Source organism: Clarias gariepinus, chromosome 28, assembly GCF_024256425.1.
Source record: "Clarias gariepinus isolate MV-2021 ecotype Netherlands chromosome 28, CGAR_prim_01v2, whole genome shotgun sequence".
Taxonomy (NCBI): Eukaryota; Metazoa; Chordata; class Actinopteri; order Siluriformes; family Clariidae; genus Clarias; species Clarias gariepinus.
In genome coordinates, this window is record NC_071127.1 from 15,345,613 (window position 1) to 15,364,971 (window position 19,359).

At 37.8% G+C, this 19,359-nt stretch overlaps 1 protein-coding gene across 1 annotated transcript; it reads right to left on the reverse strand.

Moving 5' to 3' along the window:
- Nucleotides 1–656: 656 nt before the first annotated feature.
- Nucleotides 657–17,979, reverse strand: tent5bb (terminal nucleotidyltransferase 5Bb). The gene is made up of 2 exons (XM_053490410.1): nucleotides 17,568–17,979; nucleotides 657–2,499 (listed from the first exon to the last, which is right to left on the reverse strand). The coding sequence occupies exons 1-2, from the start codon at nucleotides 17,724–17,726 to the stop codon at nucleotides 1,486–1,488; spliced, it is 1,173 nt and encodes a 390-aa protein (XP_053346385.1). The 5' UTR covers nucleotides 17,727–17,979; the 3' UTR covers nucleotides 657–1,485.
- Between the last annotated feature and the right edge of the window lie 1,380 nt (nucleotides 17,980–19,359).

The window sequence follows — 19,359 nt, forward strand, 5'->3', positions numbered from 1 at the left end:
ACACCACTTGCATATTACAGGAGTTACTGTCACATTCCCCATACAGTCGTCACCTCCCTCCAAGTGATTTCCATGTGTTTGAGCCATTAAAGGCATTAAGTCACTTAAATCTTACACTTGCCCATTTTTTCTGCTTCCAACACGTCAACTTCAGGAAAAAAGGTTCACTTGCTGCCTAATACAGTATATCCCACCCACTTCCAGCTGCCATTAATACAACATATAAAAAAATGTAGCTACTGTGACGAGGGACAAATTATGATGCCTAGACAACTTAGTCAGAGCAACTCCAAAACTGCAGCTCCTGTGGGATGTTCCTGGTCTGCAGTGGTGAGGACATAGCAAAAGTGATCCAAGGAAGGAAAACCAATGAACTGGCGACACGGGTCACGGGTGGCAAAAGATCACTGATGCACATGGAGAATGAAGGCTGGCTCGTGTAATCTGATCCTATAAAAGAGCTAATGTAGCTTAAATTAATGTAAAAGTTAATGCTGGTTCCAGTAGAATGGTGTCAGGACACATAGTGCATAATTGTTTTGGTGGCTAAGGGGGAACCTAGTTAATATTAGGTGCATATATTATGTTTGTATATATAAAACAGAGAGCAGATCAACGTTTTATCAACTACAATAAAAAACACATTGAAGACAAAGTATATTTTCTGTCTTTTATTTATTATTAATATTATTTCAAGATTCAATAAGAAAAAGCCTGAAAAATGTAAAAATACACTCTACAATATCTCAAAGGATAAAACCTTTGTGTTTTGTAGTCAGTTTCAGGCACTTTGACTCACAGACATAGCAATTCAATACAGGGAGCTTAAAAATAAACTCTTTGGTTGTCACAAGCTCAAATAAAAATCAAACACCACAGTCAGACCTGAACACTAGCGTTCTGCAGACTCTTGGTAAATTTTGTCGCCTTTTTTAACTTATTTTTTTATTATTATTATTTTATTTATTTTTTTTAGAATGATCAGGAGGTTTTTTTTTTATCTTTTCTTAAGTTATGAACATTTATTGTATATTTGTATATACATACACAAAAATATATATATTTGTTGTATATCCATAAAATGGATTACATCAGAAAAAGTAAGGTAGAAAACTGCGTCAGATTTTTTTTATTTTATTTTTTTTATTAATATTAGTTTTTTTTAAGATTCTTTTTGTCTCTCACTTTGCTTATGCTTTTGCATGTGTTTTTATAAAATTTCAACTTAAACAACTCAGAATGGCTCAAAAGAGTTAAGAGTTTTCTAGTTACAGCAGTGTTTATTATTTTTCTGGCGATAGAAGACAGTACACTAATGATCACGTAAAAATAAAGATATTAGGATCACAAGTATTTTCCCTTTTTCCCTTCCTCTCTGATGAAGTCTGGAAAGACATACAGTCCTAATAACAGCTCAGAACTGGAACACATTTTAAAGCCATCTTCTTTGGCATCTCGGCATGGCGTCTTGCCTCTTGTCGTGACTCAGCTGCATGGAAGCCATGTCCGGTAAGTGTTTGCAGGAGAGTGCACATGAGCCACGTAGTAATTGCTAAAGTTCCCGTCGTGCACGTATGGTGCTGGTTGGTAGTAGCAGGTGACGTTGGGGAGCGCAGGGATGGCGTTCTGTTCGGTTAGTGTGCGCAGCGCTAGCGCCGAGATGAGCGCAAGGGTCTGTCGGCGCTCGTGACCCATTAAGCACACGGTGCTTTCGTCGACAACGTTCCGCAAGGTCACCAGGCACTCGTAGCGTTTGTGTTCCATGCCGGCAAAGTGGTTCTGAAGGTACGCCTCTAGCTTTCGTCGTTGCTCACACACATCAGGGAAGTCGATGAAAAAGCGCGAGCACATGTACCGCTGTAGAGCTTTCATGTGCTCCTCCGACGCAGGCCGGAAACCACGCACCAGCAGGTGGCAGTACTTCAGCAAACCGCCGCCACGGATCTCCTCGGGACTGTGTGTGGCAATAGTCTTGGAGCGCAGGTGTTCCAGAGCTTCCTCGAAGTCACCGTACATGCTCTCGCCCAGCACGGTTGGGTGAAAGCTCTCGGACATGGGTGCCTCCGAGCAGCGGTCGAACAGCAGCAGCGAGTCGATCCCGATCTGAAACGAGTCGACGCTGAACTCAAACTGGCGCCGTAGCGTGTCGACAAACTTCAACTCCACATTCTTGCCGGTGTTGTTGGAAAGAGAGATGAGACTCCAGCAGTCTGTCTCAGTACGCACCTTAACCAGCTTCTGTACATATGCCTCCTTGAGGGCAAGGGCGCTGAGGCGCTCGCGGTTCACTCCATCTGGCAGGAAGTCCAGCAGGCTGGCCAGCACCACTTCCTTTACCACATCAAACGTCCTGTCATCACGCAAACTTAAGCCGAAGATCAGATCTAGATCCTTGTAGCCTAAGCCTGTGTCCTTGTACAGCACGTAGCTCGCGGCTGAACCGTTAAGCTTGACATCGCGGACTGCCACACCTCGATCCTCCAGCCTGGCCCTGACCACCTACAGCAAACAAGAAGAAAAGAAGAACAGAAACAGAATGAAATTAGCACACTTCTGGATACAAATACAATTTCATCACTATCATATAAATGGACATGCTCTGTACTGTAGGTATAAGAATACTAAGAGTAACCCAGACTTGTCTGCCTTTACACCATCCATAAAGGATCAATACAGCACAGCACTTATCATTCATATCAGCATTAAAGCTGTGGATCGTAGAAAAACTGTTTACTCAATTCAATTTTTTTTTTTGTTTTTGTTTTTTTTTTGGGGGGGGGGGGGCATTGTGATTTCCAATTTCATTTGATTCGACAGAAGCATTAAAACCTTCTAAAGTTTCTAAGAAACACTGATGAACCAAATGAAACAAATGATGCGTAGATTCTATTGTTGATAGTTTGGCTTGTACAAATCAGTAAATTATTTTTTTCCTGCCAATCATACACCCCACACTCCAGTCCAGTAGGTGGCAGTAATGCACAAACTGCCCAATGATTCAAAAGAAGAAGAAAAAGCACTAATTTAGCAAAATTAGATAAATGCAAGATGTTTATTTGAATTTCCTGACAAAGTAACATTTACATATAAGTTAACCTACATAACGTGTGAATCAATAAATTAAACTGACGAACAAAAGATCGAATATATTAAGTTTAATCACACGTTTTTATGAAATGATCCAAAATACAATCCTGCAACTTTATTGGAGACCCCAAGTCATATTTGTTTCATGACATTTCTGGACAATTTCAGGTTCGTGGTCATCATTTAAAATAGGAGTGAAAATCTTTTTTGGGTTCAGTTGGTTAAAACGAATTAGAACCAGTGATAAAAATACACAAATACTGTACAAACCTAATGGTCAGTAGATATTTGCATGTTAGCCTTATTAGCCTAATAATAGCCATATTAGCCTATTCATGGCAATTAGCATTAACTCATAACAAAAATTCGATTACTGGACTTGGCTAACCTGTGTAGCTAGCTTACAAAGAGCTCTTAGATGTCTTTATATTTGGCAGTAAAGCCTGGCCCAATGTGTCCTTGTCCTGCCATAGCTCAAGAAATATCCTTGTAGACATTTGGTGGAAACTGTGGTTTACACTTAGTGGTGTAGTGCAGGCATACGGCGTGCATCTGCTTACTTTTTAGCCGCCATTGGTCATACCCACTTCTACATCCATGCTAATAAGCCATTATTTTCCACCCTATATTGATTGGTTTGGTTACATTTAGGGGAGGGAAGGGTGATCGGCTTAACGTTCTCGATTCAACTAATCAGAGGCAGAGCAGCGCGGAATGCCTTTGCTTTGCCAAACTGTGGAAAAATATCATTTTCTTCCACCAGACCATTATGGAGGACACCAAAATATGGCCCCTTGTGGAAAATTAAAATAATCCAATTAACAGGGAGGGATGAAGTGGACTATTCAAACAAAAATTAGCTTTCGGAAAAAATTACCTAAGGATGCTACATAAGTGCTGGTAGCTAGGAACAGCTCAGGTAACCGCAGCCCAACGCTCATGCACTCAATGTCACTGTTTATAAATCGGGGCTTTTTTTCTTCGCTGGACGAACAAATTTGTTTTTTTGTTTTTTAAACATATTAATGGGGTAAATTTACAGTATTTTCACCTTTTCAGGCACCACTACTGATCATCACATAGCAAGAACAGTAACTTCGAAATCAAAAAGTACATAAAATTTGAGCATTCGTATTCGTTAGTCAAATACCCAAATATCAAATCCAGTTTGAAAGTTGCCCATCTAGCTTAGGGGGGAAAAAAATCTAAATCAAGCATTTTAGACATATTCAACAATATGTGTGCAAAAAAATCTGTATTGGTTGGCGGTATAAATGTTGTGTCCAACGTTCTTGGGCAGACGAGATAATTGTGGAAAACTGAGTCATTCTCCAGTCTTCCACGCTAGACGTACACAGTCGGGGCAGCAAAATATTAACTTTCTCTTCCACACACTGTTCTCATGGACAAACATACCTACCTGATTTGTCACAGATGAGAGATTTAGCCATCTAACTTTACACGTGAAGGGATTCAGTTCTCTCAAAGCATGCAGATTATCCTCTGGCTATGACAAGTCACTGCTTGTCTTGGTTTAAAAGCTCCTGGCAGCTTTTTTCTCTCTCGCTCTCTCTCTCTCTCTCTCTCATGCTCTTTCTCTGACTCTCTGAGTGAGGTCTACAACCACCCGGTTCACTGGTGCACCCGCAACTTTATCGTAAAGATGCGTTAGATAAACAGACGTGTACTCGACGTGTTCTTGCAGTTTGCTTAGTACATTTCACAAGACACTTCTGAACTTTTGACTTACTACATGCCATAAATATTCTATTGAATCTATAATACTGAATAAATAATTAAAATATGCACTGTTTGTCATTTTGGGCACAAATGTTTAGCAAAAATAAAAAATTACATTAAAGTTTTCTAACGTACTGAATTGTTGGTGGTGGTCTTCCGGCTGCTCCTATAAAGGGGTCGCCACAGAGGACCAATTGATCCACACAAAACTTGGCACAGGTTTTAAGCCTCAGTCCCTTCCTGATGCAACCCTCCCATTTTGTCTGGGCTTGGGACCGGCACTGCATCCTGTGGCCGGGGTTTGGGCATTGGGTGGTAATTGAACCCGGGTTTATCACGTGGCAGGCAAGAAACCTGCCACTAATCCCACTGAATAACTGTCTTTCTACTTTTTCCTTTTACATTTACGTATTTTAGGCCATGGAACTTGTGTTTCTTTAGGTTAAGGAATTTTCGTGATATTACACTACTGCGGTCCTTAACCATTAAGGTGCGGTACTATTTTTACTACCAACAATAAGAACTTGACCCATAAGACTATTAACACCTGCCATTAAACACCCAAAGCTCTACGTTCACGATAACGTGCTTAATACAAGCCATAAGTCTGGCACACTGACCATTATGGCAGACGATACGTCATTACATTAACGGAATATAGAAAGAAAAACGAGCCAGGAGTCATTCACAAGTACTTAGTGTTTTCCCTTGCTCATAAAAAATCTTATAAAAACTATAAACACTATAAAATATAGGATCCAGTTTACACTTACAGACTGAAAATATGCTGAATGTTTTTAATAAAAACTTTGTTTTTATTGGTGGAAATGAATATTCATGGGGTACTACATGCATATTGATTATGTCTGATCACATTACAAGAAAACAGTTTTTTATGATTGCTTTTAACACATGAATAAAAATTTTTAAACTGAGAAACACACCAATACACTAAACCCTAAGACTAATAAAAGATGCATGGGCCAACTAGCAGTAACTTGTTTTAAAAGAACTCATCTACAAATACCTGATGGCAGAAGAAAAGTACACATGGGAGGAGGTCAAAGAGGAAGAGCCACGGCGAGGAGACATTTAGTTTCTAATGAGATCTGTGTAGCTCAGGTTGACCATGCCCTTGTCCATGGGATATTAATGGGGAAGCAGAAAAAAAGGCAGTCGAACCCTTCCAATTTATAGTAGCCTTTATAATCTTGACCCTCAAAAAGGGAAAAAAAAAAAAAAAGAAAGTATGTAGATAATTTATATACCACTCTCTGCTATAACTTGGAAGTACTGTCCCATACCATCAGTACTTCTCTTTTTCCAGAGATGAAAGATGGCCACTAAATAGAGGCAGAAGACCACTGTTTTCTGGAGACCAAAAAATGGAAATCATTAATGTGGTCTCCCAAGGGACATTCATGTCAGAGGTCAACCAGACGGAATTCATGGTCTCGTACATCATCCACTCTGCACCGTGTTCAATGAGGACCACTATTTTCCAAAGACTAAGAAATGGAAATCATCAGTGAGGCCTCCCAAGGGACATTCATGTCAGATGTCAACCAGACGGAAGTACATCATCCACTCTGGCCAGAGTCGAATGAGGTTGTCGTTACCCCAAGGAAGTGACTTTTTGACCACTGCAATAAGGTTTACACCATGGTTGGTCCCTGTAGACCAAAAAGAGCCCATGAGACCCTGCTACTTCGCTGGTGGTCCAGGAGTCGAGCCTTAAAGAGACGTTTCGGTCATGATTGCACCAAATATGGCCTGAATATGATTCATATTTTGGTTTGGTATTTCGTTTATGTTGTATAGCACACTTTTTCTACCATTTGTTTTTAGTAGTGTTGTGTGTTCTCAAATGCATGATACATTCATGTATAGTCCATGCTTCTAGTTTTTACAGTCCCTAGTTTTTGTTCCCATTTGTTTCAACATTTACATTGTTTAACATTTTATTCTGGATTAAGATGGATTTCTATTCAGTTTATGTTTCTGGGAGGGGTACGTAACAATCAATACACATAAAAGCAAATAAGTGTGCATTCTTGCTACATTATGTTTGGTGTTAATTTACACAACGGTTAAAACAGAAGTGCATCCTTAACCGAAAGTGTTTACTAAAAGCGGGTTCAGCAAATTTTAACTCTCACGCCCACCTTTTGTGCACGTCCACCCGCATCAACCCAGAACGTCGGTGTGCAAACACAAAAGAAATTGTTTTGTTCCCTGCCAAACTTGCCACATGATGACACTAAAATCAAAGTTCAAAGTAAACTTTATTCTTCATTCCTTCTCACCACAGTGTGTTGAGTCAGAAAGGAAGCAGGCTTCTTCCATTGTCTACATGGTCCAACATGCATATCGGATATCAACCAACAACAACAGAATGCGAAATAAATCACAACGGACAGCAAGTAGTCTGACGAAATTAAGAAGTAGTCAGAAAAATGCTGATAATCTGAAACAGCCACATTAGCACTGTCCTATTTTACCACAAGGTCTACTTGTATTGACACAATAAAAAGCTTTGTATGCTTAATCATACCCTCAAACACCACGTACCGGACGTATACAGCACAGCTGAAATTCTCACTTCTGTTTTGTCAGAAATAAACACGCAAAAGGACAAAAGTGTGTATTTTCTTACTTTGGGGTGGACAGAGAACCAAGTACAACTGAATATATTTTTACATTTTGCTCATTGATATATGAATCTAATGAATCTTATCTCTGAGAAACACTAATCATTACTGCTTTATACTAATGCAGGCAGTTAGGGACCGTCTAAAAAGTGCATGACCTAGGCAACTGTGGAAGATTCTACAAAGGTAAAAGGTTAAAAGTTCTACACTAAATGTTATATTTTAAAATACAGATATAGATGTATTTATACATCTTTACATCTATAAATTTATACATTTATAGCATATAGATGATTGATCATCCACATTTTTAAATTAGTGATTAAACATATAATAAACTTGTTGCGGCTTATAAAACCCAGGGGTAGTTGTAGATACTACAGCAAACTGTGCAAATATTTTTTTCTGCAAACAAACAAAAAAATAAAATAAAAACTAATTTTATGATTTTTTTTTCTTGGGCTTTGTTCATTTTATCCTATGGGTCACGACATCGGATCAGTTGATCCACAAGATCTAGCACAGGTTTTACAATGGACGTTCTACCTGTTGCAACCCTTCAATTTTCTAACCAGGCTTGGGAGTGGTATAGCATACAGTGGCTGCGTTGTATGAGGGTGTATGAGGGTGTCTTGCCCAAGGGTATATGAGGGTGTCTTTTTTAAGTCTAAAACCTTTGGCTCAGAGAGAAGATATAGTAAAAGTATCAAAACAAAAAGTTTGATATTCACGGTCCACATCTTTTTTTTTCTTATTTTTGAGGTTATGTTGTTTTTGTTATTGTGTTGAACAGTCATATTTTATCTTCACACAACAAAACAATTAGTGCCAAGGGTATCATTAGACCCCGAAGAAATCAGTTATGCGTATCCAATAAGTCAAACTTTTTAACTCTCAGTAGATTTTTTTTATAATAAGCAACGCATTTTGCACTTTAGACATTTAAACTGGTTCAGAGAGACATCAGGGTGGGCAAAAAATAAAAAATAAATAAATAAATAAACAATATAAAAAACGTATAATAATATCTGTCATGTTCACAAGTTGAGAGCATGAAAGGTATTTTGATTTAGCTTTATCCATGCTAGATAACACAGAGCTTGCTATTTGGTATGTCATGCCTTTTAAATTTGATTAGGCCATAATGACAGACCTTCTTTAAGAAATTTTTCATATGACCTTTTCAATAAACGTGTTCTCATAATTATACTTAATGCTGATCATAAAAAGAACCAAATGTCTCTACTTGTAGTATCATCCACTGATTGTCTTTTATTTCCTAGTTTCAGTCTTTCTTTATCTTCCACTTTTTTCCCCTCGCTTTCTTCTTGGCGTTCAATAAAAGAATTGGAACAACTTCCCTGCAAGTGTCCATTGTACTGTGTCTTATGGCTGCTCCAAATGACAATTACCAATAAAAGGCAAGGAAACCATGTCTCCTTTATAGTGAACATTTTTAGTATATTAGTGTTCCAATCTCTTCCTAGCATAATTACCATGGTAACCCAAGGACTTTACACAGGTTAATAGTGAGTGGCTTCTTATGAGGTACAAATTTTACAGTACATTCAGTACTGTGTAAAAGTCGTGATCCACCCCTCATTTCCTTACAATTTTCCAAAGAACCAGACTTTCTTTTATTTCTTTTTTTTTTTTTAAGTCGTCTTGAGGAATAGTTATCCTGGCTTTCTAATAGACTTTTTGGGCTCTGCGTACCTGAGTAGTTTCGGAGGAATTTCCGAGGCAGTTTCATTGATCTATGAATGAGTTAAGCATAAAAACATCTAACTTAATGTATAAACCAGTGGGAAACAGGTGCAGATGATGACAGAAGATCAGGCCGGTGATGATACAGTATATATATATATATATTGTATTTTCAATTTTATTTGTATAGCGCTTTTAACAATTGTCATTGTCGTAAAGCAGCTTTACACAATCAAAAGAATTATTTAAGTTTGTATGGAATGTGAATGCGTATGAATCAAAATGGTCAGATAGTCCCTGATGAGCAAGCCGAGGGCGACAGTGGCAAGGAAAAACTCCCTAAGATGGCAGAAACCTTGAGAGGAACCAGACACAACAGGGAACCCATCCTCATGTGGGTGAAACAGAAAGCAGGAATTGATCTGCGTTCATACTGTGTTTGATGACCTGTTTCATCCGTTAATTTGTGCTAGCGCTTGTATTGTATCTCTCATCTCCCGCACTCTTCCTCCACGCCTATACATTAACCCGTTTAAACTTGTACAGCCTTGTTGACTATGGTATCGTGCTAGCGTGAATGTATAGCGTTACGCTTGAAAGACAAAAACGTCACGATTGAAATAAATTGCAAGGCATTATCGACACGGAAATCTGCAGTACAAAATATGTTATGCTTTGTGCCTGGAAGCCTTCACAGCCTTGAAAGACTTCTGCCCGGAAAAGAAAGCTCATTCAACATGCCTTCAATATGTACTTATCAAATCACCACCCTAGGACCACTTTAATCAGTCTGTTATTGTTGTTTTGAACAAATGAATGAACATTCTCAGAGACAGGTTGGTTTTCTTTTAATATACAGTAGGTGATTTCTTCTACACATAATCTTTCATTTCCATGTTTCAAGCAGGAAGCGAAACCCTGTCTTTGCATTTGATTCTGATTACAGCATGCTTTAATAAAACCACATGTGACCAAGTACATGTACTGTAGCAACTAAACCTTTAGACCAAATCTTATCAAATAACGTAAATTATCGTGTTTGGTCCATATCGTCCAGGTCTACTAATGATTCTGCATTAAAGATATCGAAAAAAATCAATTCAGGTATGCATCATGATACTTTTGTGTGGCACTCAACCCAAAATTTTTTTTATTTTTTTTATATATATATTTTTTATTAATATTTGTTTGCTTTTAAGGTGGTAATATGCTGCAGTTCCTCTATAATCCTACAGCTGGTGCACTCTAAGCTATTCCTACATTGGAGGGCATCACAGCAACCTGCATATTAGGAGCAAATTATTTGAAATGTTTGTTAAGAACTGTAACACTATCTAAAAATAAATAAATAAATAATAATAACATTGATAATTAATACTAATTGGAATATTTTTGAAATCACGATCGCAATACAGATTGATACAGCACCTAGGTATCGTGGTAATATCGTATCTGGTCATTCCCATCCATAAAAATCATGGATCATCTTGTGTATGCCTTCACAAAGTTAAGAGTAAGTATAAATCAGCTTTAACTCGACACTTACAAGTCACATATGTATTCCCCGCACAAACTTTAAGAACAACATTTTCACTACCCTTCTACTCCATACAATGTTTACCAGACGACCGATATCATCATGCATCACCAAGCTAACTTAATTGCACATCCAACATCGCCACGCTGCAGGAGGCAACTTCCGGGTTCAGATTTCTCTCCTTCTGAAGCCCTCATTCCTCATGACCTTATTTACTTATTGTATCTTAACTCTCCCACACATTTATCACAACTACTTCCCTCTATTCAACCCTAACTCTCTCCCTTGCTCACCTTACAAAGGGTGACAATGCATTATAAAATCACCCCTCTTCCTCCTGTAGCCAAGTCTACTCCCCTTTCTCCGCAACATTATTTCATGAGTCACTTTTCCTAACCAAACGTTGTCACTGAACACACAAGTCTCTTGTAGAAATGATGTTTTGCCATTCCTACCCCAGAACTTTCCCTCTCTCATCCTTGAGTCAGCCAATACTTCAACCTATAAAAGTCACACCTTACTACCCTCGCTGTCCTTTAGAGCCGTCAGTGGATAAACAGAGTCGTTCTAATACAAAGATAACTGACTGAATTTTTACAGACAATAAGGACACCTCATTTTGAGAGCCTAACACCATGCCTTCACTACTACACTTACTCAAGTCTCCACCTTCACCCTTATAATTTGAAAGTCCATCTGGCTGCAATTAATCTCAAGAAGGTCTTCAATTTGATCCCTTCTCTTGCCTTCTCTTCTCAAGACTTTCAGATCACACTTCCAGATCCCTACTTCAAAATGGCCTTATTTTCTAGACACACTATAGTTACTATCATCAGACGACATGACTGTCTTTATACCGACTAACAAATTGAAGCTTTCTGATTTTCTGATAAGTCTCATTAACAAATGGTTTTTCAATGTATACAAGACTCTTTAGTCCCAATCCTGAGTTCTCATTACATTGTACTAGTTGAAATATTCTTACCTTCACTGTTAAACATATACTACATTGACATAAGTTCATGGCCAAACCTGTTAAGTTGCAGAGTTTCGATCAGTCCCCTTATCCCCAGTGAAGGGCAATCTTAATGCTTCAGCATACCAAGACATCTTGTACAATGCGATGCTTTCAACTTTGTGAAGTCCCTTTTCTGATCCAACATGACCGTGCCCCAGTACACAAAGCAAGGACTATAAAGACATGGTTTGACGAGTTTGGTGTAGAAGAACTTGACTGGCCCTAACACAGAACCCTCACCTCAACCCCAATCGAACACGTTTGGGATGAACTGGAACGAAGATTGTGAGCCAGGCCTACTTCTCCAACATCAGTGCCTGATGCTCTACAGAATGAATGAACATAAATTCCTACAGAAACACGCCAACATCTAGTGGCCAGCCTTTTAAGAAGAGTGGAAGCTGTAATAGCTGAAAAAATGGGACCGACTCCATACTGAAATATATATATTCGGAAAATTTGAATGTCATTGCAGATTTGTCCGAATACCTTTGGCCATATAGTGTAGCTCTGATTTCCACTGTACAATTTTTACAAAGCAACTTCACCAAACATTTAACCACATTCCTTCCGCAAAGGTGACAACTCAGCACTCCAATAATTTGACCCTTCTGAGACAGTGACCTTTTCTGCTATATGGGTCTTCAACATACATGGCGAATTCGGGTGTGAAAATGATTCCTCAAGCGACCAGAACCATTCTTTCACAATTTGAATCCTTGAATATGCCCGTTTCTTCAGGGGGGGGGGAAATGTTGATTGTTGTGATAACCTGCTCATTCAGTACATTCAAGTCGTCAGCTGACTTCATTTTATTGCCACATATCGTTGCTGAGCCTAGACCTGACCAACTGAAGCAACCCCAGATTATTACCTTCATTGAAGACGATGGATACCCAGAGTATAATTGGCTATTTGTTATGTGATGTTTTCAAATCATCATGCTTTTGGTTTACAGTAAAGGTGCTGGAAGCTCTTCTCAAAAAGAGTTAATTACAGGCATTGAAGTAAAAAAAAAAAGCTTTGCATTAAATTCCACATATTGAATATGATTTGCCCGAGGGAAACTTAAGTCACATGATAACAACAAGGATTAGAAAATCTGTCAGCGTTGACCCTGGTGGGACATTTAGCTGGTCCTAACAAGTTAAAGGCTTCCTTTTATCAAGTATACGGAGGTTTAGCTTAAGGCATAGCATGAATTAGCTGCATTAATAATTTCGTCAAAGGTAAGGCTTCAGAAGACAGACATGTATGCAGTGTAATTAAAAGTTCATATAGAAAAATAGTCTATACATTAATCTATAAAGGAAAATGTGCATGTTTATGCTAAGGCAAGTAGAACAAAATGTACTAACAAGTAAAAGGACTGCTACTTTAGCTAATAAATTAATCTGAAATTTTCTATTCTTTCCTTTTTTCTTTAACCTAGGCGAATTCCTGGTACAGTCCCTAAATCCAAGAGCAGCACATAAGATAGATTTAGCACAACTGAAACTTGCTACGTACCAAACATCAACGTGACATCTTAGCTTCAACACACAGCTCTTATACTGCAAAACATCTGGCTAGCTCAAGTAGCTCAATCACCTATGTAGCTAAAATCTCACCTGTACGTGCTTCCACAGGTTGAAAGCTGAGCCAAGAAATGCTTATATCTATACAGGATTTAGCTCGCATAATTTGCAGATCATTATCATGCTGATTTTTTTTTTTTATTTCAATCACACTGAGATATCTGATACATCGGGATAGGGATGTTCATTTGTCTCCCCATCACAGATATTCTGCTGCTAACTATTCGCATGTGAACTGTAGACATACGTTCACAAAAGGGCTTTACTTTAAATTGACATAAAATATAAAGATGTCCTAAATACTGTCTTTTTAAATTGTGGTCTTTGTGGGCAATTCCATGCAAAGGTTAAGCTTACCATGGGGAGAACTATAGGCATAATTTACAGTATAGAGTTTTAGTTCTATCCTGGCTCTGACGGACTAAGAAAACCTTGCTGGTTTCCAAGCACTAGTGAAATTATGGGATAAGTGCATTAGTATATCAGGGGATTATACAGAGAAATAAAGGTAGTTTTTACTCTCATACAGTAACTGTTCTGTTATTCTAAATAATCTAAAGTCCCAGTTTGACCTGAACAACTCTTGTACTGTAAAGTATATAACAATTACATCTGCTTAAACTGACTAAACTTTCACTTGTAGAAAGTAGACAAAAAGAATGAAAGGCACAAAATGTATGGAAAAAAAACGAGGGAAAAAGAAAGGGAGAGATAAAAGTCACTAACTGCTGATATAATTAATTTCTATTTAGATTTTCTTCATAAAATTTTATATCAAATATACTGGTTAAAATAACTATTAAAGCTTATTCTTTATGTGCTGTAGCTTGTATAGGACTTATTCGGACATGTCACATCTTTACTGTGAAAATTTCATATTCATTATGCAAGTTCATCCAAAATGATTAATTCCGAAAACAAATCTATATATTTTTTGTTTATCTTTTAAATCTCTTTATTAATACAAAATTTTGTTCATTCTGCAATTTTCTCATAAATTGTAGTTTAAGAACAAATTGTATAAACTTTTTCCACAATATGAAAAAGTACTGATGTTATGTATGGTCAAAAAATGTAAATCACAGTTAATCATGTATTCAAGTACTGCAACAAAAATCCATGTAATCAGTTTTTGTAATTTTCCATTCTTGGTAAGGACACAAGGCATTTGAATAGGAGCATTACTTCTTGCCAGTCTGTAGAAAACATGATGCATTTTTCCACTGAAGCTTTGCAATAGCTTGCCCAACACATTAAAAAAAAATGTTCTTCACCAGCTATAACATGTTCTTAACATTTGTACTGGTATCAAACTTGGATTACAAAAAACAGTCTATAAAACTCAATCTGAATTAAAATGATCAGTGATGGCTGTCAGCAAAGTCTTGGAATGCTCAAATTAAGCCACTGAAAGCAGGATACTTGGAAATTCCCGACTGGATCTGATTTATGTTCCATGTGCAGGTTTCCATAAACTTAAGAGAAAGGAAGGAAAAGCCTCATTGAGAACATCCACTAATGTTTAATACAGATGCTGGTGCATACGACTTGCTTTGTTTGTATGGCCAGGGATATCTTTCAATCCAATAACATCTACCAACTATATACCCCATAAGCCTCTATATATACTTTTTTTGTTTACGTTTTAATCAGGAAAATAAGGATTGTTGTTTTTGAGAAAGAGATCTATGTAAAGAGGAATGTTTTTTCCTTTTTTAACATAGGCTTTGTTAAATATTTAAAGAATGACTGACTGGGTATTGTCCACACAAGACAAATAGATAGCTCTTAAAAAAAAAATAAAAAGGATCACTATAAAAGAACAAGGAGATCTAAATCCTTTTAATATTTAACATGTCAGTTCAAATAGGTTAGGGCAAAAACAAATATTTAATAAAAATATAATCAGATCCAAAATATTCTTCACTTGAGAAATGAGGAAGGATACGACTAGGTTATGTGAGTATCGAAAAATCCCAAGTGGAACTATCGGCCCAGACGAAATCTTGGGTCTCTTAAATAACTGTGTTCTGTTTATGAGACAGAAGGCAAACAGTAGCTTCTTGAGTTGCACCCTGGGAATTACAGATGGGAAATCTATTAAGGAAAGAAAAACAAAAGGATTGCGCAAACACCCTTCTAACAGTGGAGATCAGTATAGCGTTTTGTTTTTTTTGCATAACACTATAAAAAGACAATTTCATTTGTCTTGTTATACATCATTCATTTTAATAGACTCTTTTTAACAATTTAATGCAAACTAAAAGATAATATCCACATCTTTCAGACTGACTCAAGCCTCAACATTAGACTTTTCCAAATTGCAGCATTGAGTTTAACCATTTTGCCTAATGGATACACGACTTTGTCGTACATGTGAAAATAATGCTTTTTAACCTCAAATGAAATGGGTTTGTCTGAAAAATCAGCTTAGTTTCCTAGTAGTCACACTTACTTGTTTGGTTTAAACTGTAAGGAGTGTTTGAGCCTGACAAAAATAGCAGCAATAACACGTGCATCCAACACACACACACACACACACACATGCTAATTACCGCTATGCCTGCACCAAAATCTAACCCTAACCTTAACCTCAGGAAACTTTTTTTTTTTTTAAATAAAGCTGCAATTTTCTGCTCTTTTATTTGTTCGATAAAACTGTCTAATTGGCAGTGACGGCTCGACTGTTAACAGTCTGGGTTAGTAATCAGAAAGTCTGGAGGTTGGGGTTAGGTTAGGGCACTACTGATCTGATGGGCCCTTGTGCAAGGCCCACAACTCTGTATCATGACTGACCCTGTGATCCTTCCTGACAATCTGGTGGAAAAATAATTTCACTATGCTGTATGTTTATGAGAAACATTATGGTTGTTGTTGTTGTTGTTATTATTACTACTACTACTTCTACTACTACTACAGCACAAGATCATAATATCAAAGGTGTCAGATACCTAGATGCCCTTTTTTTAAAACTTGAATTGAATTATGGCAACCATGTGTAGTATTATGTTTCCTTTTAAAGAAGTCAGTACTCACACCATTGTTGATGCTATCATGTGACTGTCAAAAGAAAAGGCATGATGAAGTGTGTATACTGTACATTTTTGGGCCCCTCTGTATATACATATATGATATATAATGCCTCTTTGTATACTGCTTATCCTGTGTACTGGGTCATGGGGAGCCTGGAGCCTATACACACACCCACACTCATTCAAACACACACTACAGGCAATTTGGGAATGACAATCAGTCTAATCTGCATGTCTTTGGACTGTCGGAGGAACCTGAAGTAAACAGGGAAAAAGTGCACACTCCACAATGTGGGAATCGAACCACTATGACACTGTACCATCTATATATAAAAAAAATAAGCGTTAGTACTTGATGGGAAAAGAGTTAAAAGGTTGTAAAAAAAAAACTGTTAAAAGGTTACAGCTAAAAATGAGCTGATCAACTTTAATTCTTAAATTTTGTTAGGTTGAGTATCTTGTTTACGCCAAGTTGTACTTCTTTTGTAGTCAGCCAAATACACTCACTGTTCGGTAATCGAAGAGTGAATCACAGAGGAAAAATCGACTGGATAAAGATTTATTTTTTAGTAAAACGACTCCACCACACTCTTCAGCGCTGTTATTTCAGTAAAAATAAATTTTAAAAAATTCAGCTTGTAACTTTTCTAATTAATATCTATTGGTGCTGGTTTGTTTGTTTACATGACGCAAAGTAGCTTATTTTAAAGTAGATAATTAAATCCGGCACACACAGTAGTTGTCCATAACATCGCATTTACTCACCATTTCGATTTTTGCAGGTTAAACTTCAGACAGATATCAAAGTATTGCGAAAGTTGCATAAAATTCTGTTCAGCGGTAGATTTAAGACGCGCCCACAGTTTGACGCACGCGACTTCACTTCTACTTAACACTTGTACTTTAATTTTATTTACTGTATGGCGCAGGTTAAACTTCAGGCAGATATATAAGGACTGGCAAAGTTTCATTACATTCTGTCCGGAAAAAAAAATCTGGCTGGACAGACATACAGACATGCAGACAGACAGAAAATGTTTTGAGACTGGTTTCGGGTCCTCCAATATATATCAAATGTAAAGGAGAGCAAGTTCTGACCAATTAACAGACAAAACCCTATATATATATATATATATATATATCGCTTTAAGAGTGAAACAGTAACTTGTACAGTAGTGTAAAAGTATGCAGTGCAGATTCAGTGTGTGTGTGTGTTACCTGCACGATCTGGCGTGGGGATATGGACAGGGTGGGGAAATTTCCGCGGCCGTGGATGGGCACACTCTCCCCGAGGATGGAGTCGAGACGCTGCACCTGCTCCCAGGACAAGACGCAGAAACGCCGGCTCTGCTCCGGTGCGTCCTCGCGCGATGTCATGGCCGAGTTTGGTTTATCCCGCGATAAAGATGAGAATAAAAAAAGCGTTACAAGTCTGTACGGTCAGCCTACACGTCCCTAATTCCTACTAAATGAGCGGAACATCTGCTGTCATACTGTAGCTCAGGCAGCTCAGAGTGACTCGGCACGAAGAGAGAGAGACAGAGAGACAGAGAGAGAGAGAGCAGAAGGAGCGCGCTGGTCCTGAGTGAGACCCGGAGTCCGGTGGCGGAGTTCTCTCTGCGCAGTGAGGAGGAGGAGGAGGAGGAGGGATCAGTCCCCGCAGCACAGCGCCTTACAGCCAGCCTTCATGAATTATTACACACCGAGTCCACACGGCCACGCCCACATTTATTGCGTCACATGATTAGACCTGCAGTGATTGGTTCCTAGGACAGAGCCAGCGCGCGTGTGGTGTGCGTGCGTGCGTGCGTGCGCGCATCTGCGCGTGTGGTGGGGAGCAGATGTTTTCACAAGGACAGGGAGATTTAACAGATTTGTAGCGAGTTAGCTACACAGGCTTCTAAAGAACTGCACTGTGGAAAATAAAATGTGTGTACCTTTTATAAATAAATTGTTATTTACTAAAAATTAATAATAATATATAATGTATGTACACTATGTATAGTTTATGTCTAATTTCCTGCATAATATATCTCTGACTGCTCTTATTTATATTCATGTATATACATATTTACACCCTCATATTTATATTACTATGCTATCTCTGTGGCTTAAACGGGACCTGGGTCCTAATTTCATACCAGAACATGGAAGTGTGCTGGTATGACAATAAAGCTCCTTGAATCCTTGAATCCTTGAATAATAAAAGCTAAATTAACCTACCATAAGAGCAACAACAAATATGAAAATACCAGTTCAGTTTGGAAAAAATCCAGAAACATGTTTATTAATTAAAAAATAAATAAAAAACTTTGAATATTGCATGGAAAAATAAAGATGGAGGAGATTTAAAGTACCTTTTATATTGGCACGGTCCCTGACTGCCTATAACATGCCTCTAAAGAAACTATATCTTGATATATCCGAGTTGGATAATTTTAGACCAATATCAAATATGTCTTTCGGTTCTAAGATACTGGGGGAAAAAAGTGTATTTAGTCAACTATAGTCCTAATTCTTTATATGACATTTTTCAATCTGGCTTCAGAAAATTACATAGTACAGAATCTGCCCTACTGAAGGTAACTAATGATATAATGTTGCCCATTGATAGTGGGAGTGCTGTTGCTTTGATCCTTCTACTGTAGATCTCAGCTCAGCTTTTGATATGGTTGATCATGCAATACTTCTCTCTCGACTGAGAGCTCTTTTTGGCTTTCAGGGTACTGTTTTAAATTGGTTTCAATCATTTATAACAAATAGGAAGTTTTCTGTATGTATTGGAAAATACACCTCTTTAGTTGCTTATTTTTCCTGTGGTGTTCCGCAGGGCTCTGTTCTCTCTTCAACCCTATTTTCTTTATATCTGCTTAATCTACTTCCTTCTTCCATTTTTTTTTTTCAAATCTGGAGTTTCTTTTCATTTATATGCTGATGATACCCCACTTTATCTTCCAATTAAACATAATGACTTAAGCTCCATTGAGGTCCTGTTAAGTGTCTACAGGAA